Genomic DNA, 27,704 nt, shown 5'->3' with positions numbered 1-27,704 from the left:
TAATGAATCACCCGCAACGAATTCAAGTTGTGTTAAGGCCATTCTACATAAACCGCAGACGCTGGTCGCAGATCTCGCGAAATTGACCATTCACATTTGTCAAATCGACTAAAGTGATTGGTCAATTCTGCTACCTGCGTCTGCGGTTTATGTAGAATGGCCTTTATGTCAGCTGGTTATGTAGATGAGCCTTAATGCGCACGTACTAGGAAACGATCGTGAAAATCCGCCAGGTTTGTATTCTGCTTTTTTTCAAGTGACCGGGTTTTTTTTGCAAGGGCAAAATCGTTGCCACCGTTGCATCGCTTGCCATATCTCGAGGAACCGTGTGATCTTGGTGGAGAGACGATTGTCGGCATCATTGTGACAAATTCGGTCGAGTTTAACTTGAGGTATAACCAAAAATATAAATCCGACTCTTTTTTTTAATTTGAAATTGAGTATTTTTTAAACGCTTGTGTTCAATATTGGTAGCACAAAATGATATGCGAATATTTTTACTCGCAATCGCATAACCTTGTGTAATTCGCGTGTATAGCATATTTCGAATTATATATAGGGGAAGGAGAAAATATGCAATGACCTTTATTGATAATATAAGGAGAATTATTGGAATTTTACCAACTCAGTTGATATTGGAGTTCTCTTCGTTGCAGGAGCAATTTTATGAGTCAAAATGTCAACATTTCTTGGGTGTATCGAAGAGATACCAGGCATCTCAGTGGATCGATTTGATGGGGAAAAACACTTGCGCTCCTCTGCATATTTTCTCAGTCATTGTCATACCGATCATATGAAAGGGTTAAACAATGACTTCTTTAGATTTTTATCGCAGAAAAAAAAGTATCTTTACTGTAGCCCTATTAGTAAAGCTTTTTTACTTAATAAGTATAACTTTTATGAGGATCACATAGAAACTTATGTGAAGGAGATCAATGTCGATCAGAAAGTTCTCATAGCGTATAAAAATGAAACTGATTTATGCATATATGTAACATGTATCTCTGCTGGACATTGTCCTGGGTCTGTAATGTTTCTATTTGAAAAGAATGATGAAGTAATATTGTACACAGGAGATTTTAGAATTAATTCAAGGGATTACAAAAAGATAGCGCCTTTGCATGTTTGCAATGAATTTGGTGTATTTCCAAAGAAGCTCACAAAACTGTACTTGGATACAACATTTTTAGATCCCAATTTTGCTTCCTTTCCAAGCAGGAAAGAATGCATAAATGTGATGTGTAAAGTTGTCACAGATTGGTTGGAGAAGAGCCCAAGAAATGTTGTTGTTTTAGAATGTTCCGCATTGTACGGCTCCGAATTTCTTTACAAAGAGTTGTCTATATCTATGAATACACGTATTCACATTAAAGATTATGTGTACAATAGCTATTGCCGTATTTCAGACTTGGCACATCACATTACAAACGATCCGTTATCCACACGTATACACGCTTGTACGGATAAAAGTAAAGGGTCGGATCTAAAGTGTCGTGACAATGTTTCAAAAGATAATATTCTGACTATTGTACCATCAGTAATGAAGTGGAAGGGAAAAGATACAAGCGTAATAGGGAAGTGGGATAATTGTAAAGAAAAAATGTTCAATGTGTGCTACGCTACGCATGCATCTTTTGATGAACTTAAGAAGTTTATACAATATTTCAATCCGAACAGTATACACGCCTGTGTGTGCAAAGAACACGAGAAACTAAGAGTATATGATGTCTTGAACAAAATTCAAAACGAAGTTAGAACAGATAACAAAGATAATACATGTGAGAAATATACATTGCAAATTCTTAAGCACGAGAAGATAAAGAAGAAATTGACGGATTTTTATCTTTCAAATACAGATGATAGTTAATGTTGGCGTAATAATTTTTATTTTGAATATTTTAAATATTTGTTTTTAAGAAATAATTTTATACAAAATAATAGGTAAATATTTAGTATATATATATTTGTTACAAATATGTTGTTTTACACTATGTACTGTTTTGAACACATGTATACATATGTATATGACGTATTTATATCAATACAACAATATTAAGTATATTACTAGTGTATAGAAACGCACATGTTTTATTTTGTTCAATTTCTTAGTCGAAAACAAGAAATAAATGTCATAAAAATCTATTTAAATAAATATATAATGTACAATGTGTGTATATATGTATACCAATAGAATATTATGCATGTATGTTTTTTTATTAATACACAATAATAGAGAAAAGTTTAATTTTTGTGCTTTTTGATGTATAATATACAAGAAAAAACATATATGGCTTTTTATTTTTTTAAACACATTTATAAAAACTAATAACTCTTCAGACAAGAAGGAAAACCTTGCGTTGGTTTTCTAAAATTTTTTAATTTTTATTTCTGAGTTGATTCATAAGAATAAAAAAAAAACAGCAAAAATTGTTTAAAAAAAAAAACAAATTTCTCACTCTGCTCTTGTTCTGTTGTTTGCAGAAATTTAAAGTGCTTTTGCTTCGTAAAAAATAAAACCGCTAAGATGTCGACCGTAGCATTGTCTTCCTTTGCCAAGGAAAAGATATGGTATGATAAGCCGTCATATGACAAGGCGGAACGACAATACTTTGAAAGAATGGCCAAGGTAAGAAGTTTTGTTTCTGCTGCACGATCTCATCTCACTTGCTCATTTGAATCAAAATTGTCGACAGAGAATGGAATTAAAGTAGTGATGTTTGAACATGCCGAGACATATGAAATTACTAAAATTGCATTTGTCTTCGGAATACGATAAATTTTAATAAGTGAATAATAACAACAACAACAACAACCAAGTGTTTCCTTTTGATCACATTCTTTTTGAGAGTACGTTTACGATTTGTCAAGTAAATTTACTCTTGAATTTCTTAGTTTTGATCATGGCATCCCACACACACACATAATCACGTGTGCATTTGTCATTCTTCTTTGTGTATGTTCACGTTACTCTGTGTAGCTTACTAACATCTCTAACATATAGCGCGGGAATATCTGGTGATGAGAACAAACTTATCTTTTGCTAATATGATCACTCTTTTACAAGATATTAGAGATTGTTTTATGTGCAATGAGAGAATCGTCAAATCTTTTCCCACGACTATAACAGGTCCTTAAGAAAATTAATGCTAACTTGAGATATATTGTGATTGACATCTTATTTATATTTTCAATACTAGACATAACATGTACTATCTTTAATAGCGTTCTTGAAACGGGTCCAATTTAGAGTAATCCAATTAAATTCAATCTCTCATGATCTTCTGTTGTCTATTAAATGATTGGAAATTTATTGAATTTCGTATATATATTCTGATCTGAACTAAGGTTTACATTTATAAAGAACAACCTAAGTGTATATAAAAACATTTGTTTCTTATTCTGTTTTAAAATAAAAAAAAAACTTAACTACGATTCGAACACTTATATTTCATTGAATAAAAAACCATAGATATTGAATTTAATCTGGATTGAGAGTTTGCTTCAATTAAAAGCAAACGCTATTCTTGTATCTCGTAAAGTGTGTTTAATGCATTGTGCATGTGATCACATAAATGTTACAAACTACAAAAGTTTGAATAAAAATTCTATACATCTCTCGATAGCGAGAGATGTTGTTTTGTTTCTTGAATTATTGTCTGTACATTATGTGGAAAATGTTACTCTGTATCTGCGTAGCTTGGAACATGTTGCAAGGTGGAGACTCGTAAGATTATAGGAGACTGTACACTTAAGTCTGACAATTCTGTAACTGATAAGTGCCAAGATCTAATCAATACTAACACGTTAAAGTCTAAGACTGAAAAATCGAAAGATAACAAGCTGACTCTTGAGAGCGAGTCAAACGAATCGAGTAAAAAACGTTCTAAGTGCCAAGGGAAAAACGCGAAGATCAACAAAGAAGTTGCTGACGTATGCAACATGCAACATAAAGATAATATTAAGACGACTGAAAAATCCGATGGTTCGAAAGATAACGCGAAAGAAAAGGACGGCGTTTTTTCGAGCGATAAGTCGAAAAAATATAACGCGAAAGAAGCAAAAGAGAAAAAAAACAAAGAAGATACGAAAAATAAAAATAGGGACAGCGAAGGAAGCGTTAATGGAAAAAATAAAGAAAATGTGATATCGTTTGCAAGAAACAAAGAACAGATAATGGATCAGGTACATGTTGCAACGCAATCCCTTACCGATTGCTATTCAATGTGTATCCTTTCCTAAAGATAATTTTGTATTATCAGCACTGATAACTTTTATTTTACCACGCTGTTGTAGCAAGATAATTGTGTATTATGTTTGTTTAATTACATTTGTTTAAATGAGTGGTACTTATTCCCTTGTTTTATCTTAATTTTTTATTTCGCAATTAAATCTTTTAATGACAACTTTACTGACGTACGAATCATCACTTCTGTACACTTGGGACAAGATTTTGCTTTTTCCGTAGATTGGTAGATATTGTTTGTTGGTTTTTGGTTTTGTTTGCAATAAATTTAACTGCATGTTTATTTTTACAATTAATTGCTTAATTCTTTTTCTTTTTAAAAAGATATAATTATTTCAACTAATTTGTAAATATGTATGCAATCTGTTGATTTCTGTAGTACACTATCATTTTTATGTGTTAAACATACAATGTGTATTATATTTCTTCTTTGCTATGTCTAACACACATGTCTATCTCCATAGAAATTAATTCGAAGTTTTTATTCCCACACACACACTCACACGTCTATTCACGATATTAAAAAAATACTATTTTAATATCTTTTTATTAACAAAATAAAAAAGAAAGAGAGAATTAGTATTTACATTTTTTATGTATATAAAAATATATATACTTTTGTTACTTTATTATTATACAAAAATTGAATGGATTATCTTGAAGAAATAAAACACATTTTAATATGTCGGATTATAGTATATTACATATTTTATTATCAAGACTTATTAGACTTGAATACTCGTTACAGCCATATTGAATGATAACGTTAAAAGCGAGAAATTATGAAGTTTTGTCTCATGCGCAATTTATCCCGAAACGACCTAGGTCTTTTTTACATGTTCATTACCGAACACTATCGATCTACGCTATATGATATTTTAAATGACATGTAAACGAACCAATTTGTTTCAATGTAAAGTGCACGAGAAGAATTGATGATTTTTCGCTACTGACATCGTTTAATTTAGTATTTTGCTGTATCAAGTATTCAAGTAGCTAGTTAAAAATGGAGATGACATGTGGTAAATTTGAAGTAATAGTTTGAGCTTATCTTCAATCTTGGTGGATACAGGGAACTCAACAGTCCAACACTAGTCCAATTTTACCTGTTGTTGGAAGTTTAGCCAATGAGGTCGCCAAGGCTCGTCAGCATATTAAACAATCCTTACAGTGTGTGAGTACTGCACTCTCCTTGTTCCTTATCCTTCGCATAATACATATAATTTTCATATCTGCTTATTACTAATTTAACAATATTACTATAATAAATCTCTATCACGTCACCTATCTTTGCTTCGTAAACATTTTCACGATGTAAGATATTGATGCTGTGACTTAAATGAGAAAGAATTACACTCGGAAAATTTTATATAAATTACAATAATGAAATATAGACATTATATATATCATAAATGTTACGTGGTTTTTTTTAATAGAAAACATTTATTTGTTATTATATGTATTTGCTTACTTTTTACGAGAAGTAAAAAGTAGCTCTAAAATACTGGAATTGTATTACAAATTTTCAGATGGACGATATTGCAGTGCTTGCTCATAATGCTGATCAGGATGTCACACCTCGTATTGTCCAACTTGAGAAGGAAAACCAGGATCTGCGAAATCGTATGTATATTTTATTAATTTTCTATGCTTAGTATTAATCTTATGTGTTTGGATATTAAAAATATAATGTCTATTTAATATCACAAAAGAGTAAGTTAACATAAAAGCATAATAACTCACATAATTTTTCATTAAACCGATATATCATCTTAAAAAATTGTAAATAATGACAAAGAAATACATATGTATCAAACATGCATAATTATTTTTTTTAAAAAAAGAAAAATCTTTCTAAATAGTCGTTCAAGGTCTGAAACGTTCTCTTGAAAAGTTGAAGAAACATGTAAAGAATCTCGAATCATTGGAAGATCGTATAGACGTTATCGAAAGACGTATACCATACTCAGCAGTAAATAGCTGTCCTGCTGATCCATTAAATGAGGAAGATTTCAAACAAGGGAAGGAGAGTAGGCTAAAGGATAGTGATGATGACGATCTTGATTTATTTGGGTCAGATTCAGAGGCAAGTGAGCGTAAATAAAGGAACGGTTTTGATTGGTCTCTTTGTTTTAACGCGAATATTTAAATTTTTCTTTCGCATGACACATACTTTTTACACAGACGGCTTTAACACTATATACGTTAGCGTACACAAATGTTGTAAATTAAAACGTACAAGTTTCTACATTTAAGTAAGAAGAAAACGTGTCCGATTGAAATTTTATTATTTAACATATACACCAGATATTCCCATAAAATTCATGATATTTAGCCTCTTTTTTATCATGTGTAGATTAACGTACAGTCTTCTTTCACAAATTACTGATCCACCTATTTTATAAATTATTATCTTCGATGAAAATTCTTACTGCATTTGATTCGATAGGGAGAGGACGCGGAAGCAGCTAAGATAAGGGAAGAACGACTTGCCGCGTACGCAGCTAAAAAATCCAAAAGTATGTAATACGATTCAGTAAATCTCTTAATTATATTATTGCTAATTGTCTTATACTTTATAGAACCTGCTGTAATTGCAAAATCAAGTATTATTTTGGATGTAAAGCCGTGGGATGACGAGACAAATATGGAGGAAATGGAAGCTGCAGTTAGAAAGATCGAGATCGATGGTCTTCTATGGGGTGCATGTAAGTTTGTCGTGTTTAATATGTCGTTTTGATGTCTAAAACTTATCTGAAAAGTGCTGGAATTCTCTAATAGAACTTGCTTCTAGTTATTTAATACTAAGTATATACAAAATAATAAAATAAGACTATCAACTATTGTTTGTTTTACAGCAAAACTCGTGCCGCTCGCCTTTGGAATTCACAAGCTTCAAATTTCTTGTGTCGTAGAAGACGAGAAAGTATCGGTAGATTGGTTAACAGAGCAGATCCAAGATCTCGAAAAGTATGTGCAAAGTGTAGATATCGCTGCTTTTAACAAGGTGTAAACATAAAGTTAAATAAGATTAATTAGACAAAGCACGATATAGTGAAAAATAAATATGTGGATCTGTGCGCTATTTTCGCATTCCATTAGCAGTATCTTTAATCAGAAATTATCTATCCATTCATATCTCGCTCTTACTTAAAAATAATATCCTAAAAATGTTATTACAGTAATTCAGATTGTTTAAAAATATGCAAAATATAAAATTGAACTTAATTGAAAACATTTTATTTCATATTTATTGTTACTCTGTTTGTGAAATTGTACATTTTAAAAGTAAAGCTATCCATTTTTCCCTTTCCTCTATGTTTATTATGTAAATATTTAAAAAAACCGCTAATACAGTTTATCGTTTCTTCATGAAATATCGTATGAATCAGAAGCCTAATCTTTGTATGCAAAAGTATGATTTACTATTTCAATAAATATTACATGAAAAATAATAGATTTTAATTTTAGGGTTGCTTTTCAAGATCTTGTTCATCGAGTAAAGATTTCAATCGCATATATACTTGAGAGATAACGATAGAGGCGGCACTATCGTCTTTTTTTTTTGTCTTCTCCGTTTTTCTTATTCGCAATCGTGTGACAATCAAGTCTTCACATCTTGTTTTGCACATATTCATGTATGAGAAGCTCACTTGGGAGATTTTAATGCCTTTCAGTTGGCGCACCTGACCTGACTGATACTACAGTTACAAGCGTGCGCATTAGACTGCTCAGCCACGACGCTACAAGAGATATTTAGTTTTGTTTATCAGAATAACCTTGAGTCGCGCCAACTACCTACAAGGCTACCATTTAGGCTGTATTTTGTATATTTATTCGTGACAACAAAATTCACAAATAAACGTCAAGTGTAGAAGCAAATTATTATCAATTTCATCATGAAGCCAACGCTTGTAGCTGATGAAATGTTTCCCGAAGGAGCTGGGCCTTATGTTGAATTGGAAGAGGTAATACAAGTTAGAACCAGATTTTGTTCTTTTTATAACAGTAGAAAATAAAATATGCAGATCGTGATAATGACATAGTTACTAGAGATTGTTTATTTGATAGAATTGTGGACTGTTATTCACAGTTCGATTTAAAATTGTAAATTTATTTTGTGATACTGTATACGGACCGTTTCATTGGTTATAAATTGTCCGAGGATGGGAATTTAAAGCAATGTTAGATAGAAGAATCAAGATCTCTTTATAAATATCAGCGCTCTTATGTCAATATAAGATGTTTACATATTGTATTGATTTTAGGTTGGAGGTAGTAGATTATTAGTGGATCTTACAGCAAGTGAGAAAGCTGTCCACGCAGAATTCTTTAATGGTATATAAAATATTATTAGTTTCCTTTTTTTTATAGGTAAATTACAATACATTCGCAGGTGTATGCGATTCCATAGAAGAGCAGGAAAATTTTTTTTCTAATAACAATGATGAAAATCGTGAAAATAACAATAACGAAAATAGTGAAAATAACAATAATGAAAATAACGAAAATAGCAAAAACGAAAGTATTGCAAGTAGCGAAAGTGAATCTACCAATAGTGAAAGTACTAATAGTAGTAGTAATACTAAAATATCATCCGGATGTAAAAAGAGAAAGATATTTTCTTTTACAAAATCCTATCCTAACCAGGGATCACCTAGTTTCTCTCTAAACCGAATATCTCTATTTGAGAATAAAGTCAGGAACAAACGGTGTCATACACATTTTTTCAATGGTATACTAAATATTACTCTTTTTATTGTTTAATAGTATAATAACAATTTCTACACAAATTTCAAAAGATCAAGATAGTTTGTTTTATCTATAAATAGTTCAAATTAACAATATATAGTTATTGTTAAAATTATGATTCAATGAAATAATGGCCTTTGTTTCAGACTTTGATGATCTGTATGACGATGATGACTTGGAGTGAAAAGGGATTTTAAAATATTTTAGAGAGAAGTCAATTACATATTGTACACAGACTGAGTAATTAATCTAGGAGTAATGAAACTTTTGTTTTTGTAAATCCAAGATGCTAATAAATGTAATATAATAATGAACCTATGAACATTTATGTATTTGTATCATTTGCGTTCAACAGAAAACAGTTCTAAATCACAAGACTGAGTTAACACTCAGTTTCCAAAATTTTATTGAGCGCTCTTGTTTTTTGTTCAGATTAAATTGTTACTTGCCTGCTTGTGCTCGGAACTCAATTACTAGACTTGAAATGCCACCAAACTTTTTGTAATAACTTGTACTTGATATATTTTTCTATTTCTATATTTAAAATATTTAAAGAAAATAAAAAAATTTGTTTTTTTTCTGATTTATGTGCCTTTAATTCTTTACACCAGTATTTAATGCTATTTGGCACACGTTATCTTTGCCGATTGTTCTATAATTCTCTTTCTCGTGGACTTGCAATTTTTGATAAGATGGACACCGAACCATCGAGAAGTGAGGCGGCGAGATTCAAACTCGGCTGGTCTAGGCCAACTCATTGGACTGTCTTCCGCTTCCAAAATAAAAAAATTGTTTAACAAAAAATAATTTTTTCCTGCTAAATGCAGTCTTTAATTGTGTAATAGCGATATGAAAAATGTTTTTTTTTGGAGTTTGCTGCATAAAACTACTGCAAACTCTTGCTTATATAATATTATTTAGTATTAAGTTATTTGGAAATTTCGCTGTTATTTGTAGCAGAAAAATTAAAAGCAATAATTTCGCAAACTCTCAAGTACAATACTTCTGCGTTGTTTAATGCTGATTATGTTTGATTAACGTTTCGATGTTATCTTTGCAGGTAGATTGTGACAATTTTCATGATCATAATAACTTTCATAAGATTGCAGTCATATAATTAATTAAAAATTGCTAGTTTTTTCCGAACAACTCAATACTTTTAACCTTTCTCCTCGAGAAACTAACTCACAAACTACAAACTTCATATTATAACATCATTACAATTTATTTGTATTTTTAATTCGAGTCAGATGTGTGCCTGCATCTATTGTTTGTCGCTTTACTGCTTACCACAGACAGTTTGTTATTATAAACGTGCCATAAGAAAATGAGTAATGGTCATTACACATAATATTGATATACTGTGTTGTAAGAGAGATTATAATTTATAGTACATAGACGCTAATCATATAAACTCGTATGACGATGCACAATTAAAATATAGCACCCCATTGTGTTCTCAGTCATCTTGCTATTTCGTTTTTTTTTCTTTTTTGTTTTTTTACTCTGTTCACTCTACACGCGTGCATCGTGTCTAGTTTCATTACTTGATGCGAAAAAAAGAGCCACTCTTAGATTTGCCAACAACTTTCTCGGCCCAATTACTTGCTAAAAGTTTTCTCCTTGGCCCCAATCAATATAAATTTTCCTTTTTTGATCATTCTTATTTCTTCGACGGATTTGTTCTCCGTTTCTGTGATAATTACTCGTGCATTAACTCTACATCTTTGCTCGATGCATGTTAAAAACTGGCGACCGGGGGTAAAGACAACGCGTTGGCAACAGCGGCAATATTATTAATGTTAACATCGCTGATGATAGTGGCGAGTATCCTGAAAAATTCATCAGAAAACATATTGAAGAACAATTCTGTTTTTAAAAAAAATTATAAACAACATATTGAGAATAACAAAAGAATTTATACAAACCCTGAGTCTAGCCTTTGAAGTTATTCGGGGTGCTACTTAACTTCGAGATCACTATCGGCTTGATCGTCTTGATCGCTCTCTTCCTCATCGTCGTCATCTTCTGAGTAATATTGTGGCGATAAAGGATCCTCCGACAATGAAGTGTGTGATGACGACGGCGGCCGTGAACCCTCCAATTTTATATCTAAATCGTCCATCGATGTACTCGGACCCGGAATAGTTATTGGAATAAACTTTTCAAGGTCTCCTGATGCCATTTCTACAACAATTGTCGGCTTCTTAGACAAGCTGACTAAAAGTCTGCACACACTTACAGGACACAACAGACAAACGTACGTTCCACATATTTTTCCAGCGATTTTGGAACCATTAGCTTTGCCTTCTGTAGATTTTCTTCGGTGCATTCCCCTTTTTCTAACCCTAAAGAAAACATTTTATAAAAATATTTGTATATCTTTTTATATAATACACACTTATCGAGAGAGAAATAAAAAAGAATAACTTGTTTACAAAAAAAGAAAAAAAAAGATGAAATCAATGTTTTACCGAAAGCTAGACCCATTTGCTTCAAAACTCCAATATCGTCGTGAATTTCAAACTTATCGTTAAAATTAAACAGGTACTCAGTTCTGTAAAAAAAAAAAAAGATAACTGGAAATAATTCTTATCTGTACTATTGATTAATTACTAGTTTCTAAGATGTGCAACATGTACTTGTCATTCGAAATGCTGCAATCTATGACAGTCTTTTTACTGGTATTCACAATAAGGAATGGCAGCTGTATGGCAGAATTCGGCTTTGGTGGCCCGCGAAGACTCTCGTTTAAACGATTACGTTCGACTAAGTTCTTAAAAGAAATGTGAGAAAGGATGAGTTGATGCAGCTGCTGCGTTTTGGCTTTGATTCTTTCGATCTTTTTCTTCTTATCTTTTTCCAATGCCACGCATTCCTGCAACGAATTAGTTGGCAATCCGAGCCATCGAATTTCTTTCCTCTCTTTGGAAATAATATTCATTGCCATTAAAACATTCAAGGCGTCATATACACGCCTTCTGATATTTTTCTGATCGTATTGCTAAAAAAAAATTCGTATTTAAGTGTGCAAATTTAATTGAATTACAACAATCAAAATAAAAATGTTATTTTTTCAATTGTACGGATATCACGGAGCACGATATGTACCTGATCTGTCAAAGAATTCATGTGAGCAGTGGTAAATTCGCCAACGAGTTCGTCAGCCACTTCATTGTAAGAAGTGGTGCCTTTCTTTTTCACTTTCTCGCAGACTTTCATCGAAAAATGTCTTAATCCCTTGCCGATCTTTTCCGTTTTCCTTCGTTTACTGTAATACATAAGAACAGTAGAAATTGACATTGTACTATAGCTCGCACATTGTATGAAAACTCATATTACTCAGGCACGAAGTCGCCGGTTTCAGCGTCTTGCCTTTTTCTGGATCCGCTGTGATCGAGTATTGGACTGATAAAAGGTTTGCCATTGTTATCCTTGCTGGTTTGAGAATTATTAGACTGTTGTTGCTCGTCCTGCTGTATCTGCTGTTGCTGCGGCTGTTGTTGCGAGACAATAGCTTGTTTTATGTCAGTCTATACAAAAATTTATTACATTTCAAATCAAGTTGCTGCGAAATGTAATTTTTTTCGTTAGATTTTGTCATAAAGTATTGTAGAGTTACCACTTGTGTAGGAGTCAGCTGTATTGTTTTTGTTATTACTGGTTCTCCTGTTTTTGGTGTAGTCATTTTAGCAGCTTGCAAAGGTATTGTTACCAGTCCTGTAATTATAGAAGAATACAATAAAAAAAAAAAAAAAAAATGTAATTCTTTGTAAAAAATTGTAAAAGTGACTTTTACATGAAACTTACTCTGGCCAGGTGTAGATGAGCTCTGTAGACTGATAGTTCGCAGAACTTGGGCATTTGATGGTAAAACCTAATTGTAACGATATGTACATAGTATTTGCTGTAATTATGTACATTACAGCAAATTTTATATAACTACATTAAGTTATATTAGAAATAAAAGACACTCTTTTTCATATCTATTTAGAAATACACTTACAGGGAAGTATATGATATATATGTACATGTCTTTTATTCTAACAATCATGTTATTACAATTTCTATAGATATGTGTATTCATACTATATACATATGTACATATATGTATATATAAAAGTAAATGTGTGTATAGATAACTTATAAAATTAAAATTTTACCTGTGCTTCTTGATTGGGAGCTTTAAACACTTTAAGGCCACCTGTATTTGTTGTGCTAACAATACCACCTAATGCTTTATTAGGTGCACTCTGCACTAATTTAATCAACTGTTGATGCCCTGCAATAAATAACATAACAAATAATTTACTTATACTTTTCATAAGATGTTACAGAATATTCACTTCTTCTAATCAACATGTTTTAAAAATATTTATTTACATATCTATAACATTACAATTTTCATGCATTAAATATTCAATTCTTTATTTGCACTTATTAAATTACAAAATTATCCAAAAACCAAAAAAAACATTATTGTAAATAGCATAAAACTGATTATTCAATAGAGAAAATAAATCTATGTGTTTAAAACAGTTTCATATTACTGTATGTAAACAATGTTTAATTCATATTAAATGTTTTTATAAATTTTCTTCTGACAACTAATGTAATTATATATGTATGTTTATATGCACATAATCATATAGTTGATATAAAATTATAAATTTCTTATGCAGAAAACAAATGTCTAGAAATGATTAGTTATAAGGAAAAATTTACTCTTATGATAGAGACATTGTAAGTTTGTACAAAGTATTTAATAGAACTCAAGTCTTAGAAGTCTACACTATATGTGGAGATAAAAAAGAAACATGTTTCTTGTGTCTGCGCATAAGACATCATAGAAAATGTGAAATCAGAAAGACACTTGTCTAAGATACAAGACTTTAAGAGAAATGAACTTGTAAATATACACACAGGCATAACAAATTTGTACAATTTTGTGTAAGACTAACAAACAGTATCCTGCAAGTGTATTAATGCCACATTTCACGAAACAGAACTCAAATGTTACAAAAAGAAAAACAGTTTCGACAGAATACAAAATAGTCTAGTTCTTGGATGGGACAAAAAAAGTGTATCCTGTTCGCGAATCAAGGAAATAGCTGTGTGCATCGCAACAAAGTCGAAATGTGACAAAACCGAAAAACAAGGAATGCGATCAGGTGGCAGAGCATCAAGAGACAAGGCAGCAAGACTGTTTTTGCCACCGACAAAACCCCGGATCGAGAGAGAAAGCGTGCGCGAATTCTCGCACGGGAAGTCATGATTTTGGCGGAGCAGAAAGGGCGAGGGATCGTTCGCGGTCGGTGTGCGCCACGACGGGAAGCATTTAGGAGGGCCGTCGAACGGGAAAATGGAAAAGTGGAAAACGCGGCGAGGGTTACGCGTGGTTGTACCGACTGCGCGTTGGCGCGCATCGTGGATCCCACTCACCGTTGGCGTCGTGTATCACGAAGTTCATGGTTTTATTTTGTTGTGTCATGTCCAGGGCGTTGTTAGGCCGTCGATCGGCTGGCGTGGATTCCGCGGTTAGCTCGCGCACACGGGAAAAATAAAACGATCATAGGGCTACCCACTTTGCCTCAAATATCGTCGGCTCGCCGTATCACCAAAATGGCGACTCCGCATATAAAAGCATTTACGGCGGCGATTTGCGGGGTGACGCGTGACGAGCGGACGCCTCGATTTGTCAGCTGTGGCGATTTGGTGTTCTCTCGATCGCGATCAGCCGCGCATAATTCGCACAAACCCAGACTAATCGCGATTCTACCTGTAGCCACTCGGTGCTCGCAGCTTTCCGCGTGCACACGGACTGGAAATGAGCTTGGCGGCACGACAAAGCCAAACAGCTGATTGGCCGGCCGCCTGTCACATGGCCAGCTCGTTCCACGTTTCTGCGGCGCTTCTGTCCGATGCGCCGCGCGCATTTACGCGTATTGCGGACTTTACCGTCGCGCTCTCAAAGCGTAAATTTTTGCGCGTACACCGATTAGCGTTGAATCGTTTCGCCAAGAGAAAAGTTCTTTCACGTTTCGTTTTTTCGCGACAGTAGTCAGTTGTTAATTGTGCGAACGCACGGAATCAAACTTTTTTTCCGCCTCTGCCATATGATTTAGCGCCGGTCAGGTGTACACCAAATTCCATACATACACGCCTTTATCATTAGCGGCGTTTAGGATTGTTTGGCAATTGTTGATTTTACTATAGAGCAGCCCCAGAGAACTGTTTTCGTCCTTTTGAACTACGTAGCCACAGAAAGAATGACCGGCCACGGATACGTTTTAACTGTCACCGTACACAAGCGCCGCGATGTCCACGCGTCGCGCGTCCGCCACGATTGCCCGCCAATCCGAGCATATCGAAGCGCGCGCGATATTTCGATTCTCGATATATATATATATCGAATCAATTCGCGCACGCAGCACGGAATAGAATCAATTTAATTTGAAAGATAATATTCTTTATCGGTTGGTTTGTGTAGTTCACATGTGCGAAACGTGAACGTCGCGGCGCTCGTGGACGAAACGAGAAAACTGCGCTCTCGAGACTCTTCTATCTCTGAAGCAACTTCACTTCTCCATTTCTCGCGGCGATTCTTCTCTCGGCTGTTACCCCCACCGAAATGCTGACGAGAGAGGTGGATGGATTTATATAAGCGAATGCTGATTCGTCGTTTTCTTACACTTTGCGTAAGATTGCAATTTAATCTCTAGCTTGTATCTTGCATTATCTTGTAGGATTATAAGCGGGGTTAAATTTAGGTTATGTTTCGCTGAGTGCGACGGCGTTATCGCGATCACATAACTTTTATTTTAGATCGTGTGTGAATTAGTCGATTCTGCCGACCCAAAAGAAACCCAGTCGATCTGAACGTGTACACACACGCGTGCACATTTCTATTTTGCGTCACGCGAAGCAGGTGCCACTTATTCCCTATTAACGGGTGGAGAAGCCACGAGCAACGCATCACACCTTGTTTTTGGTAGAACTTAGTTAGGGGGAACAAAAACGCGCGAAGAAAGTCGATTTCTTCTCTTGAATTGACGCGAAAAATATAAAAAAAAGACCACAATGTCAGCATCTCCCATCGCCAGACAGGCTACTCAGAGTCAGAGTATACCATCCAAGAGGATCGTCATCCACGATCCCAATCAGCTTCCAGCTGATTATTCGTCCACTCCTGGAGGAACGCTTTATTCCACGACACCGGGAGGTCAGTGTAATCGCTTTTTGCGTGTGTGTTTCTATTCTCTTTCTCTCTTTCTAGCTCTTATCAATTTTTTTTTTCCACATTTTAACTTTTCTGATGCTTTAGTGAAGCTGTTGGAATAACCGCAATGTGCTTCCTAGTAATTAACTCTGCGCACATTTTCTACGCATGATCATGAAAAAAAACTGTCGTTGCAATATCTTAGCACTTTAATCCATAAATTTAGATAAACTTGAAATAAAGTAATGCTACTTGTTGGTAGCATGGCGTGCATTCGAGTACGGAAAATAGTTCTTTACTTCATATTCCAAAACATTTTGATTCATAATTATTAATCTTTTTGAATATACATGTATATTGTTTTTTGGAAAAATTAAGATAGGAGACGGCAAATATCTTTGGTAAAAAAAAAAACATGTGATTAACAAATTGTCGCACATCTGCTTTCAATGGATGAGTAAAAGACGAGACATGTGAAATATTATTGTTGATACTGTTTGGTGTCGGTTTGGCCTCGATAAACAAATGCACACGTGCAAATCGTCATCAAGGACGTTATTATTTACGCGCCATTAATGCGTCTCAAGTCTGGCGCGATATATGATTATTCATTTTTCTTGTCGCGCGCACACGCATTTTATTCGATAACAAACGATTATATAATTGCACATACTTTGGAATTTGTATAAATTTTTTGTGTGTGCGTGAAACTTGTTGAAAATGTTTTGCGTTGTATACATTTCATATTTGTATAACTACAGCAATCTTTCATTTTTATCGCGCCACGATAACGTTTGCACATGCGATAATGATTTTTCAGTACTACAGATATTGTTTGCGATAATGATTCTTTTGTATTACAGATATTGTTTGATAAAGTTTGCTTTTTTTACGCACACCTTCTCGAGAGGTATGAGAAATAAAAATAGAAGCAAGAGAGAAACGGGAAAACTTAATTGTTTTTAACGAAACAATTATTTCAAAAGAGACGAATCTCACTTGATTAATTTACTTTTTGAATTAAGTTTAATTATATCTAAAACTTTTTTGATTGTCTAACGTAACGTGGACTTACGAGACAAATTTAATCTACAAATAATACGCGGTGTAAACTATTGCGTTTCAGTCACATAAAAGGATAGCCTCTATCGCGCTTTATTTTTTTCTTTGCGTCATCGAAAGGAAGAGAGAGAAGGGAATTGAGAAAAGGCGAGTCGAGTAAACAAGTTATATATGTATGTAATACATACGCAAAAGGAAAAAACGCAGAACATTTAGTTTTTAAAATGTCAGCAACATTTTTTTGTGTCTCTACTTGCTTTATCATTTTTTACAATTAAGTTTTATCGAACAAAGTATCTTCGCGTTAAAAATTAATCACACACGTACGAGTTTCGAATTGATAATATATTTTGTCTCTTTTGTATATAGAATATCAATAGATTGGGTTACGCTTATTTCGTAACACTTTCATAAACGCTTTACACACAATTTCTGACCGATCTGGCAAAACGGCCAAGGTCGAATTAATGTTTGTGAGCGTATGTGTCCAGCCCAACATCATCCGATGTATAATCGGTGACGCATAATACTTTTATCGCTGCGCCACGCTGGCCACGACGCGCTAAAAGTCACGGCGCTTCGAAAAACAAGTGCGAAAACGACGAAGGCCTTCGAGATAACTTTAGCTTTATCGCACGCACGGCAGCCGATATTCCTCACGACAAACGCATTGCAAATCTACCGTTCAATCGCATAATACCTGAACGGGGTAAACAATAACAAGCTACGTAATTTGCAAGCGAGCGCATTGTGCAACGTGATTTGTTTTCGATTATATTATTTGTATTTACGTTATATTGTAATTTTTTAAGTAGAAAAAATGTACCGCAAGAAATTCTTATTATTGAGGTTCAACAATAGTTGAAGTTTGTTTCATATTTCTTTACTTTCATTATACGAATCTCTTATTCTGGGAATCTCGCCGATTCTTGCACCCCTTTCACGTTAGGTAGGTGTTAGTACAGAAATACATTTGTGTAAAAATAGATATCACACGTATATGTGGCCGTTTTATAGCTGTCGGATCTGATTCTTGTATATTGTATAGTTCTGCATGTTATTATATTACCCTGCTTCTTTTTTTAGTTTTTTATCTTTATTTGTTTTACTGTTTTTTTTTCTCAGGTGAAGTCTATTTTTCTTCTCCTGAGAGAAAAAGCATTTGTAACAGCATTTTGTTCTACTATTTTTTACATCGTGCATTATATCTACAACTTATATAAATAATAAGTGTAGATGATAAAATCTTTTATACTTTATGCAGGAACTCGTATCGTATACGAACGTGCATTTCTGATGAATTTGCGGAACTCTCCTATATCGCGAACTCCGCCACGAAATACGCTGACCATACCGCCAGAATTGTTAAAGGGCACCACACCAACTATCACGAGAAATACTTCTAAAACTGCTGATAAAGGTCAGTTTAATTTATAGAAATACTTCATCAACCGGTTAGAAAATGAAGTCACCACATAGAAATTTCATTATTGATACGCTATTAATAGTAGTTACTAAGCTGATTAATAAGTTTTCAGTAAATAGCTGCTGCTGGCAAAGCGTCTAAGTTTTGGCCAGTCGGTTAAGTGTGTGTGTGTGTGTGTGATAATACATATATATATATTTTAATAATTTACTATTTATGCATATTAGCGATTTTCTCACGTTTGTGACATTACAGACAATTTGGTGATCGAGGAATCTCCAGAGCAATTCGAAATGGACATGTGAACAAAACAAATCTCTTGTGTTCATGTGACGGTCTCTACATGTTTGCAGCCATATATTTGAAAATGTTGTAGATCACTTCTACAACAATTGAAAGCACGTGGTTGAAACTTTGTAATCGTGTGCCTTTAGCCAGTGATTCTATTAAGAATTACAAGTTTCCTTAAGAGATGATGTTCATCGATAAGCGACTTCTTATTTTCATATGAATTATACGCAAATAGTAAAAATTTAAATATTGATTCTTAATTAAAGAAACACGTACATTTATACATATATAAATGCTCATAAAAAATAATCATGTGAACAGTCTTTAACTTTTTCAACTTTTTGTGCGGACGGCAAATATATTCGTCGTCAGAAAATTTCTCTGTTACGGACGACGTATATATTCGACATGAAAATCGTAATTGTCAGTTGCGGACGCCGCACATAGCGAGCTTTTTCGTTAAAGCACGCTTTAAAAAGAGTTAAAACGTCTTCCCATGATATGAGAATGAATTACAATACTTTGTAATGTTTCTTAAGAAATTTGTATATGTGAATAAATGATACATTTTATACGTATACATATATTTTACTTTCTTGTTGTACAAAGTTTTAGAAAGCATAAAATAGGCACAAAAAAGAAGCTTAAAAAACAATGTATGTATAATAAAAGTTTTTCTTCATTTCGAGAAGATAAAGTTCTTATACATATATAAATGAAAATAGAGACAATATCAATATAAAAAGTTTTTGTTACAATATTTTCTAGTAGTATAAAAATATAAAATATAATGTTTTCTTTGTTTATATATATTTTGTAATTGTTTATAACATAAACAATTACAAAATAACATAAAGCATAAAATCGTGATATAAATTTATATAAACTTTAAATCACTTATACATATATATATATACACACTCTTGTGTTCTTACAATAATCACTTACTGTACTGAACAATACTGTATAAAATGCTTCTGATAAATATCTATACATGTAAAATTACATTGGTAACAAAGATGTAATATTGTACAGTGTGATAGAATTTGTTAACACATACAATTTTTTATTTTTGTTGTATTTAAGAGCTCCGAAGTTTATATATTCTTTCTAAAATTAATTCTCCAACATTAACTTTTACTCCACTAGAGTCATAATCATTATAGTAAATTAATTCGCATAAGTCTCTAGTATCTGGATTACTTTGCAAAATATTTTGTAACTTTTCATAAAATGTCTTGATAATCTCAGTTTTATATCTCTTAAATAGTTCAGATTCTGGATGATTATGTTGTATTACTTCATGAAATGTTAGTAAAGGTGAGGCACCCTCTGCCACTACATAATAGGGTTTAACGCCTGGTTTTAATCCACCAGGATATATCTTGTAAACATTGTTGCGATATTTTCTACCTATATTACCAGCTCTATTGCGTGTTTCTTCTTCTAGCTCACTTGCACTCTCCATCCACTGAGAAGCTTCTTTTAAATCTGGTGGGATATATCCGGAAGATGATATCAAAATAAATAATTTGTGAACAGTAAAATTAACATTATGATTGTCCTCAAAATTTTCAATTTTTTCATTGATGCTTTTGCTGTCTCTGGTTCCTGTAGATGGTAGAACCAATCGTAGATACCCATAATAGTAACTGTACGCCATACCTGTACCATAATCTAGTCCTTTCATGGCAGCAAGAGAACATGATTGCCACTTAGCCAAGTTTGTCATCCTTAGCAAACAGAAAGAAAATATCATCAATGGGATATTTATGTAAGGTCCAAATTGCCAGATGTAATTAAATGGATTTTCCCGGACAATAATTATTAGTCCCAGAAATATAATCACACTGATGACACCAACTCCTATAGATGCAATGTTCAGGTGAAAGATGTAACTCATTGCTGAGAAACTTTCTCCGGACTGTTGATCCACGAGCAAGATCAGTGTGTGACACAGACGCAGCACCGCGTCGCAACACAGAAAACTCACAAGAAATACAGACGTAATGAAACACGTAGTCACTAACGACGTTACAATGCTGTCTTTCGTTGCTTTGTATACGGCAAAGGCAAAAATGATAGTCAGAAGAATGCTTGGCGCCAAATACATCTTTAATTTACGATTGTAAGATGAGTACCTTTCGTTTTCCATTTTTGCAATCACAGTTTATTGTTATTGTTCCAACTATCGTTCGTTTGGAAATTGCGTCCACAAGTTTGCGTTAATCTGACAAATATGTGGAAGACACGTCTTCGAGATAACCTCCGTCTGATAGTCTTCGCGGAACCTCTCGATATATACAAAGATACGCATACAATACTCTACCGGTTTTTGCGCAGCTGCAGACGATTGTATATATATGTATTGTACAAGAAACACTATCGAGCTGCGTTCCGATATGCACTGCCAGTACTAAAGATCTATACTTGACGTCACACGTGCTATGGATTTTCAGTACCGACAGTGAATATCGGAACGCGGTCTCAGCAACACATGTGGCCGATGAAAAAAAGAGCGCGGCAAAAGAAAAAAAAAGACGGGAAGAACGACGACGCGTGTTGCCAGCGGCGGCGCTGGTAACGCGCGCGAAACAAGCCGATGGACCGACCATAGCGCGGTCGGGTGACATCTACGATCGATAAAGGCTCGTAGAGACCCCGAAATCGTAGATGTAAAATCGTGCGTGCAAGAGAGAACGAAAGGATCGAATAAGAAAAGAGAGAAAGAGAGTGTATATGATAAAGAGAAATCAGCTATCGGAAAGCGAATTGTCGCACGATTTAGCGAGAATAACAATTTTGCGATTTTCATGAAACGACATTGGCCGTCTCGAACGCGTGTGCGGCACGTCGCGCTGCATCGCGCAATTAATAAACGGCAGGTGATTCCTCGTCGCTTATTATAAGCGCCATGTCCCGCGATGGACCAATCAGCTGCTTGGTAAACCGCCGTGAGACCTCGAATCTGTTATTCTGTCTAGAGGCGAATGACAACAAAAGAGACTGATAGAAGTCGCGCGCGCGAGAGAGAGCCCGAGTTTTTTCGTACGCGAACGTGTATATTCCGCGCCAGACGAGAAGTATACCCGCCGCTTGCTAGCCGCCGCGGCTGAGTTTTTTTGTTACCGTAGCGCGCCGCGAGTAACGTCGCTTTGCTTGGTGGTGAAAGTGTCGAGGAATATGAAGAGGAGAAATGTCGAGTGCGGTAAGCTTCGGAGGCCCTTGAAACGCAACAAGCTCGCCGAGGGAATCTACGGAAGGTAAATTTTCGCGCCCGCCATATGCGAGTGTATATATTTCTGTGCATCACGAGAGGAAATGTTAGCCATTACTCGCGAAAAAAAAAAAAATAACCAAAATCCCGCCGCGACCGCGAGTCGGGTCGCAGCACAGACGTCACGCGTTCAACCGAGCATCACGACGCCGAATTGACACGATCGGCGCGATTCCCGGTTCCGCTTGACACTTATGTGTGTCCAGACTGAACACCGATACACACATATTGTAAACGTTCATGTTTTCATCATTTTTCTCTCTGTCTTTCTCTAGCTTTCAATTCCGATGTGCCATCTCGCATCTCCTTATATATACATATATATCACCATACTTGAATGCTGCATGTGCTACATATTTGCAGCCAAGTATTACAATAACAAGATGGAACAGACTCGATAGTCAACTGATTCTTCTTAGATTCTTTTTTTTTTCCTTATTTCAAAAGATTGTAGTCTTATGTAAGCTTCTTGTGTTTTTCAACTGTATACCTTTTTGTACTTTATGCGCTTTGCTATCTAATCATTTGTTTGATATTACGCTGAATAAAAACAAAGATTAAGAAAAAGAAAGAACTGCTTATAGATAAAACATGCGATATGGAGAGATAATTCTCTTGAAATGTAATTTGGCAAGTAGCAATTTTTTAATGCATTAATAACAATGATATTTGTTACAGTACTTTGCTTTATCTGAAGTTTCTTGTAATATGGGCCATGGTGATTCTGGCAGACTTCATGTTGGAATTCCGTTTTGAATTTTTATGGCCGTTCTGGTTACTCCTCCGAAGCGTTTACGATTCCTTTAAATATCAAGGCTTGGTAAATATTGATATTATATAATAATAAATTATTGTGGAGTTAGGAAATAATACAAAAGTATATTATATTTTTTTCAGGCCTTCTCTGTATTTTTTATTTGTATTGCACTCACATCAGACATGATTTGCTTCTTTTTCATCCCTGTGCATTGGCTGTTTTTTGCTGCCAGCACTTATGTTTGGGTGCAATATGTTTGGCACACAGGTATGTGACAGAAAAACAAAGATGTTTAAACTATTTTACATTAAATATTTATCCGATCCGAGATAGGATCTTTTACTTCTTGTTTATGTATTATATATGCAATTATAGAAACTAGAATATATTGTAAAATGAATAACGAAGAATAATTAAATTTAATATTGTACAGATAAGGGAGTGTGTCTACCAACTGTGACACTATGGTTGCTATTTCTATATATAGAAGCAGCAGTGCGGTTGCGTGACTTGCGTCATATGCCATTTCATCTAGACCTCTGCCGGCCATTTGCAGCACATTGGTATAGTTCTTCATCTTGTTTTTATAAGATTAATATAAATCCTTTATAAACAAATCTTTAAAGTAATTTATATGCACATGTTTTGCAGCATTGGCTATCCTGTAGTTACATTGGGTTTTGGTTTTAAAGGCTATATAGGCTACAGAATGAGGCAGGTATGTCTCCCGCTCAAACTTATATTAATTTATTATAAGAATATATGTATAAAATGTCAATATTTTTTCACATAGATGAATATTTGTACATCTTGATATATGTTTGCTTGACAGAAGAAACAGAAAGATGTGGCAAAAGAGAACGAGTTCTATCTGCAGTTATTGCAACAAGCACTGCCTGCGGAGCCAGAAGATATGTCAATACAAGCGCACACACTGACACACCATGTTACCGCATCGATAGAACATGTCAAAAGCCAAACTCACAAATTGAGTCCACAATATAATCCAAGCCCTGAAAAAAGCAGAGGTAGTTTGTATTTAGTATCAATATTGTTTTTTCTTTTTAATATAAAAAGATTTTTATCCTAATTGAACATTTTGACACTGTTATTTGCTTTTTTTAGGGGGGCATAATAATTCTGTAGAGACAAACGTACAAAATGGTGGAGTACATAATAATAGCCAAATTACATCACAAGCACAAAGTGCTACTAAAAGTACTCATAGAAAATCTTTAGACAAGAGCGAAAAGCAAGAAGAACAGCATAATAAACACAGTATATCTAATAATTCACCATCAGACAAAGGTGATAAGAAATTTATACACAGTAACGGAAATGCAGTATCACACAATGATATACAAATCATTGAAAAAGTGGGGTACGGTCAATTTTAGATTAATAAGAATAACTATATATGTATTTATTTTTTTATATTTTCGTAAAAAGTACTAATTGAAAATATGTCAAAATAGATCTGTAAACGATTTTGACATAAATGAAGTAGAAAAGGATAAATCCATCAAAGGTTATGGACACGCTACTATAAAATCGCAATCAAACGGTTCAGTAAAATGGAACAACGTGAAGGAAAGTCGAGATTCATCGTCGACTAATGTCCAACGTGAACGTAAGACTCGACAAGTTAAAAACACAGGTGACATCACTGCAGAACAACAAAAGCAACAAGAAGATTATTACCAAAGGTATTATGATATGAAAAACACTTTTTTCACGAAACAAGTTACTGCAGGAATTCTACTAATAAATCTACAAAAACACTGGTGAAAATTGTAATAACATTATTAGTGTTTTATATACATGTGTGTGTGCGCGCGCGCGCGCGTGTGTATGTTTTTATGTATATTCTCTTAACACTATAAAGACTTGTTATATTTTATGTACTCTGTTATTTAAATAGTCAATTTACAGCACTATATACATATTTATTTATTTATATACATGTATATGTGTATTTAATAGATCTCATCAATTTCTTCTGCATAATTTGTCATTGAAATAGGTTACTGGTGTGTCGCAGGCTTGAAGCAGACATAAAACGCTTGAAATCAGATTTGCAGTCAAGTCGACAATTAGAACAAGAATTACGATCACAAATTAATACCTTACTCAGTGGAGAGCGTCAGGCTAAAGGCGATATTCAACAGCTCCAACATGATAACGATCAGTTACAAAGCAAGTAAGTATGTTATTTTATTAAATTAAAATATTTTTTAATACTCTATTCAAATCTTTTTGTTGCATCAGGCTTAAATGGGCTGTAAGAGAAAAAAGGATATTTTATCGAAAGCTCTTTTCTTTAGCACTGTCCATGCTTGTGTTTATGTACGCATACACGCACTTAAAATTATCATATACGCGCTAACAGTTCTAATCTCTCTTATTGTAATAAGTTTATTGTTTATTTATTTTCACAACTAAGGATTTAATTCCGAGGAGAGTGTAAGAATCGGTTTTATCATCTTATCAGATTAAATTAATCGGCTGATTATTCCGTTAAAATTGACCGACCATAATTGATATTTAATCGGTCCATTAAATTAATTGAAGATAAACCGACTCTATATATATTTTTCATTGAATTCAGTTTTAGGGTAAAAAAAGAACAAAAACCTTTATGTAAATGTAACATAACATAACCTAAAGTCTACGGTACATAAATATTGTTTGTTTCGTGTTGAATATATATCTGCATCAGACAAATTACGTGATTTGGAAATCAACATTACTATATTTTTTCTCAATTAAAACATCATTGAAACAGTACTTGTATTCTCAATAAAACATTGATTGTAAAATATAAATAAATAAATTTTATCTTAGATTACACGGTCTAGTGACAGCGCGTCAACTGGATAAACAGACAATGTCATCGTTAGAAAAACGAATTGCGGAAGAAAGAAAACAACGGACTGCATGTGAGGCGTCCTTAGTTTCCGAGCGTAGGGCAAGACGGGCTGCCGAGGAGGCACGTTCTGCAATCCCACCGCCACCACCTCCACTTATTAGACAAGAATGTACTGATGCGTGTAAAAATCGTAGATCTCAAATGGAACAGGATCTTAAGAACCTGCGTCGTGAACTTAAATCGAAAGAAGAGAGGTAAGAAGTGTGCTATATTTTACTGTATATAAATTAACCGTAGATAATTTTAAAGAATTTCAAATCATCAAAACATAAACATATGTTTCTCATATTGACATCAGGTGTAATGTACTGGAGAAAGATGCGGCGCGTTGTCAAGAAAATCACAGAGAATCTGAAATTTTGGTTGCTGCACTCAATGCGCTACAAGACAAAAACGCGCATTTGGAAAATAGTTTGAGTGCGGAAACACGTATAAAACTTGATCTTTTTTCGGCACTCGGCGAAGTCAAGCGACAATTAGAAATTCGAGAAAGTAAGTATATATTTTTGTATATATTATATATTTTCTTAATACATACAATATGGTTAGAAACAGAAAGTAAGCTTTACTACAATATTTTATAATATGATTAGAAAGAAAAAAGTAAGAATCGCAAAAAAACAAAGGAGTGTACATTGAAGATTGTTGCTAGTATATATCATATTGTTTTCTGTTATATTAGGCTTAATCAGATCTCAAGAGAAAGAAATTGAGATGTTAAAAACAAAAATAGCGCAAGATTTAGCTGTGATGCCACAAGACACATTTGGTCCAGCGCCAACCTGCGCGACGTCCAAGCTTCGTTTAAATAGTGAAGTGAGAGTTGCAGGAACAAAAATACGTTCAAACGAAAGTTCCCCCTGTCCTGGGTGTACCGTGTCGAATTTGGATCCGAACGCGACAGCGTACACGCCTAAGAGCTCCCTTGTAGCATCGACCGAAGCTTAAGAACTGCTACTTCTTTCATTCAGAACCCAATAGTAGGATACACACATCAACTCTACAAAAAGATGTTTCAAAAGTTTCTCCGTGGAAATATTGTTTAATTCCTTTGAGTATATTGAGCTCGCAAAAACAATGAATTTATTATTATTTGTTACTGAATCTATCTTGTGTATCCACTCTTCTTTTTTAAGACAATAGAGTTTTATTATATACGGGTCCGCGCTTACTCTTTCTCTCTCTCTCACACACACACACAATGTCAAAGAAATTATCTAAAAGTCTTCCATGAGAAACTTCGCGAAACATGTTTTGTATCGTGTCTTGTTCTTTCAAAAAAAAAACAAAAAAATTGAAACCGTTGACATTACTTATGATCACACGACACTGGGTTCTAAAATGTCAAGGAAATCTGGTGACAGATTTAATTTGTAATGTTTATGCTGCAGGTTAATCTAACAGATATATAACGTACCAGTGAACAAACAGAAAACACATGTTTAAATATTAGTAGCAATGCTTAGCAAAATTGCAAAATAATATACTGTGTGAACGATCGTTAATTTATATATGTTCATACGTGTGTATATATATATGTACATGTTTTATACATATACATATATATATTCTATATACTTAGGAGATATAGATTGGATTTGTTTTTTTTTTATTTTTATTTTTATTTTTATTTTATTTATTTTTTTTTTTTTTTTGATATGTTCTCATACGCGCTTGCGTGAGAAAGAAAGAGAGAAGATATTTAGAAAAAATACATCTCTCATATGTAATAGCATGAGATAAAAATG

General features: G+C 34.0%; 6 protein-coding genes across 15 annotated transcripts; 4 read left to right on the top strand and 2 right to left on the bottom strand.

The window, feature by feature from the left end:
• The first annotated feature begins 219 nt into the window (after positions 1-219).
• LOC109863574 (probable elongation factor 1-delta) lies at positions 220-7,328 on the top strand. Of its 3 annotated transcripts, XM_020443853.1 has the most exons (9): positions 228-392; positions 2,482-2,626; positions 3,697-4,182; positions 5,316-5,417; positions 5,773-5,866; positions 6,106-6,329; positions 6,693-6,762; positions 6,826-6,951; positions 7,102-7,328. In XM_020443853.1, the coding sequence occupies exons 2-9, from the start codon at positions 2,525-2,527 to the stop codon at positions 7,254-7,256; spliced, it is 1,359 nt and encodes a 452-aa protein (XP_020299442.1). In that variant the 5' UTR covers positions 228-392; positions 2,482-2,524; the 3' UTR covers positions 7,257-7,328. The 3 variants fall into 3 exon arrangements, with proteins under 3 accessions (XP_020299443.1, XP_020299442.1, XP_020299444.1); XM_020443855.1 differs by lacking the exon at positions 3,697-4,182 and having other exon boundaries at positions 233-392; XM_020443854.1 differs by lacking the exons at positions 2,482-2,626; positions 3,697-4,182; positions 5,316-5,417; ... (3 more) ...; positions 6,826-6,951; positions 7,102-7,328 and adding an exon at positions 657-2,118 and having other exon boundaries at positions 220-392.
• Positions 7,329-7,912: 584 nt separating this feature from the next.
• Positions 7,913-9,317, top strand: LOC109863344 (putative uncharacterized protein DDB_G0283431). 3 transcript variants are annotated; one of them, XM_020443600.1, is made up of 4 exons: positions 7,913-8,211; positions 8,512-8,518; positions 8,618-8,978; positions 9,142-9,317. In XM_020443600.1, the coding sequence occupies exons 1-4, from the start codon at positions 8,165-8,167 to the stop codon at positions 9,177-9,179; spliced, it is 453 nt and encodes a 150-aa protein (XP_020299189.1). In that variant the 5' UTR covers positions 7,913-8,164; the 3' UTR covers positions 9,180-9,317. The 3 variants fall into 3 exon arrangements, 2 of the variants coding, with proteins under 2 accessions (XP_020299189.1, XP_020299184.1); XM_020443595.1 differs by lacking the exon at positions 8,512-8,518 and having other exon boundaries at positions 7,921-8,211; XR_002251322.1 differs by lacking the exons at positions 8,512-8,518; positions 8,618-8,978 and having other exon boundaries at positions 7,920-8,211.
• A 1,182-nt stretch (positions 9,318-10,499) lies between these two features.
• Positions 10,500-15,275, bottom strand: LOC109863333 (transcription factor Dp-1). 2 transcript variants are annotated; one of them, XM_020443590.1, is made up of 11 exons: positions 14,438-15,275; positions 13,159-13,277; positions 12,806-12,872; positions 12,618-12,715; positions 12,371-12,528; positions 12,107-12,266; positions 11,638-11,999; positions 11,470-11,552; positions 11,260-11,343; positions 10,924-11,182; positions 10,500-10,827 (listed from the first exon to the last, which is right to left on the bottom strand). In XM_020443590.1, exons 1-10 carry the CDS (start codon positions 14,484-14,486, stop codon positions 10,956-10,958), a joined length of 1,407 nt encoding a protein of 468 aa, XP_020299179.1. In that variant the 5' UTR covers positions 14,487-15,275; the 3' UTR covers positions 10,500-10,827; positions 10,924-10,955. The 2 variants fall into 2 exon arrangements, with proteins under 2 accessions (XP_020299179.1, XP_020299174.1); XM_020443585.1 differs by having other exon boundaries at positions 12,338-12,528; positions 14,438-15,273.
• Positions 15,276-15,625: 350 nt separating this feature from the next.
• On the top strand, positions 15,626-19,571 carry LOC109863357 (eukaryotic translation initiation factor 4E-binding protein 1). Its single transcript, XM_020443611.1, has 3 exons — positions 15,626-16,217; positions 18,541-18,696; positions 18,958-19,571. The coding sequence occupies exons 1-3, from the start codon at positions 16,076-16,078 to the stop codon at positions 19,005-19,007; spliced, it is 348 nt and encodes a 115-aa protein (XP_020299200.1). The 5' UTR covers positions 15,626-16,075; the 3' UTR covers positions 19,008-19,571.
• Positions 19,572-19,861: 290 nt separating this feature from the next.
• LOC109863565 (stimulator of interferon genes protein) lies at positions 19,862-21,463 on the bottom strand. Of its 2 annotated transcripts, XM_020443837.1 has the most exons (2): positions 21,135-21,457; positions 19,862-20,726 (listed from the first exon to the last, which is right to left on the bottom strand). In XM_020443837.1, the coding sequence occupies exons 1-2, from the start codon at positions 21,146-21,148 to the stop codon at positions 20,075-20,077; spliced, it is 666 nt and encodes a 221-aa protein (XP_020299426.1). In that variant the 5' UTR covers positions 21,149-21,457; the 3' UTR covers positions 19,862-20,074. The 2 variants fall into 2 exon arrangements, with proteins under 2 accessions (XP_020299426.1, XP_020299425.1); XM_020443836.1 differs by having other exon boundaries at positions 19,862-21,463.
• A 198-nt stretch (positions 21,464-21,661) lies between these two features.
• On the top strand, positions 21,662-27,471 carry LOC109863626 (macoilin-1-like). 4 transcript variants are annotated; one of them, XM_020443966.1, is made up of 12 exons: positions 21,662-22,256; positions 22,949-23,090; positions 23,168-23,294; positions 23,461-23,590; positions 23,679-23,745; positions 23,860-24,058; positions 24,153-24,408; positions 24,503-24,733; positions 25,069-25,227; positions 25,872-26,150; positions 26,255-26,448; positions 26,639-27,471. In XM_020443966.1, the coding sequence occupies exons 1-12, from the start codon at positions 22,177-22,179 to the stop codon at positions 26,902-26,904; spliced, it is 2,130 nt and encodes a 709-aa protein (XP_020299555.1). In that variant the 5' UTR covers positions 21,662-22,176; the 3' UTR covers positions 26,905-27,471. The 4 variants fall into 4 exon arrangements, with proteins under 4 accessions (XP_020299555.1, XP_020299553.1, XP_020299556.1 ...); XM_020443964.1 differs by having other exon boundaries at positions 25,051-25,227; XM_020443967.1 differs by having other exon boundaries at positions 21,663-22,256; positions 23,860-24,055.
• Positions 27,472-27,704: the final 233 nt, after the last annotated feature.

The sequence above is a fragment of the Pseudomyrmex gracilis genome, unplaced genomic scaffold, assembly GCF_002006095.1.
Source record: "Pseudomyrmex gracilis isolate BER0280 unplaced genomic scaffold, ASM200609v1 scaffold_11, whole genome shotgun sequence".
NCBI classification, from domain to species: Eukaryota; Metazoa; Arthropoda; class Insecta; order Hymenoptera; family Formicidae; genus Pseudomyrmex; species Pseudomyrmex gracilis.
The sequence above is the reverse complement of the archived record's forward strand: the minus strand, read 5'-3'. Positions and strand labels throughout refer to the sequence as shown.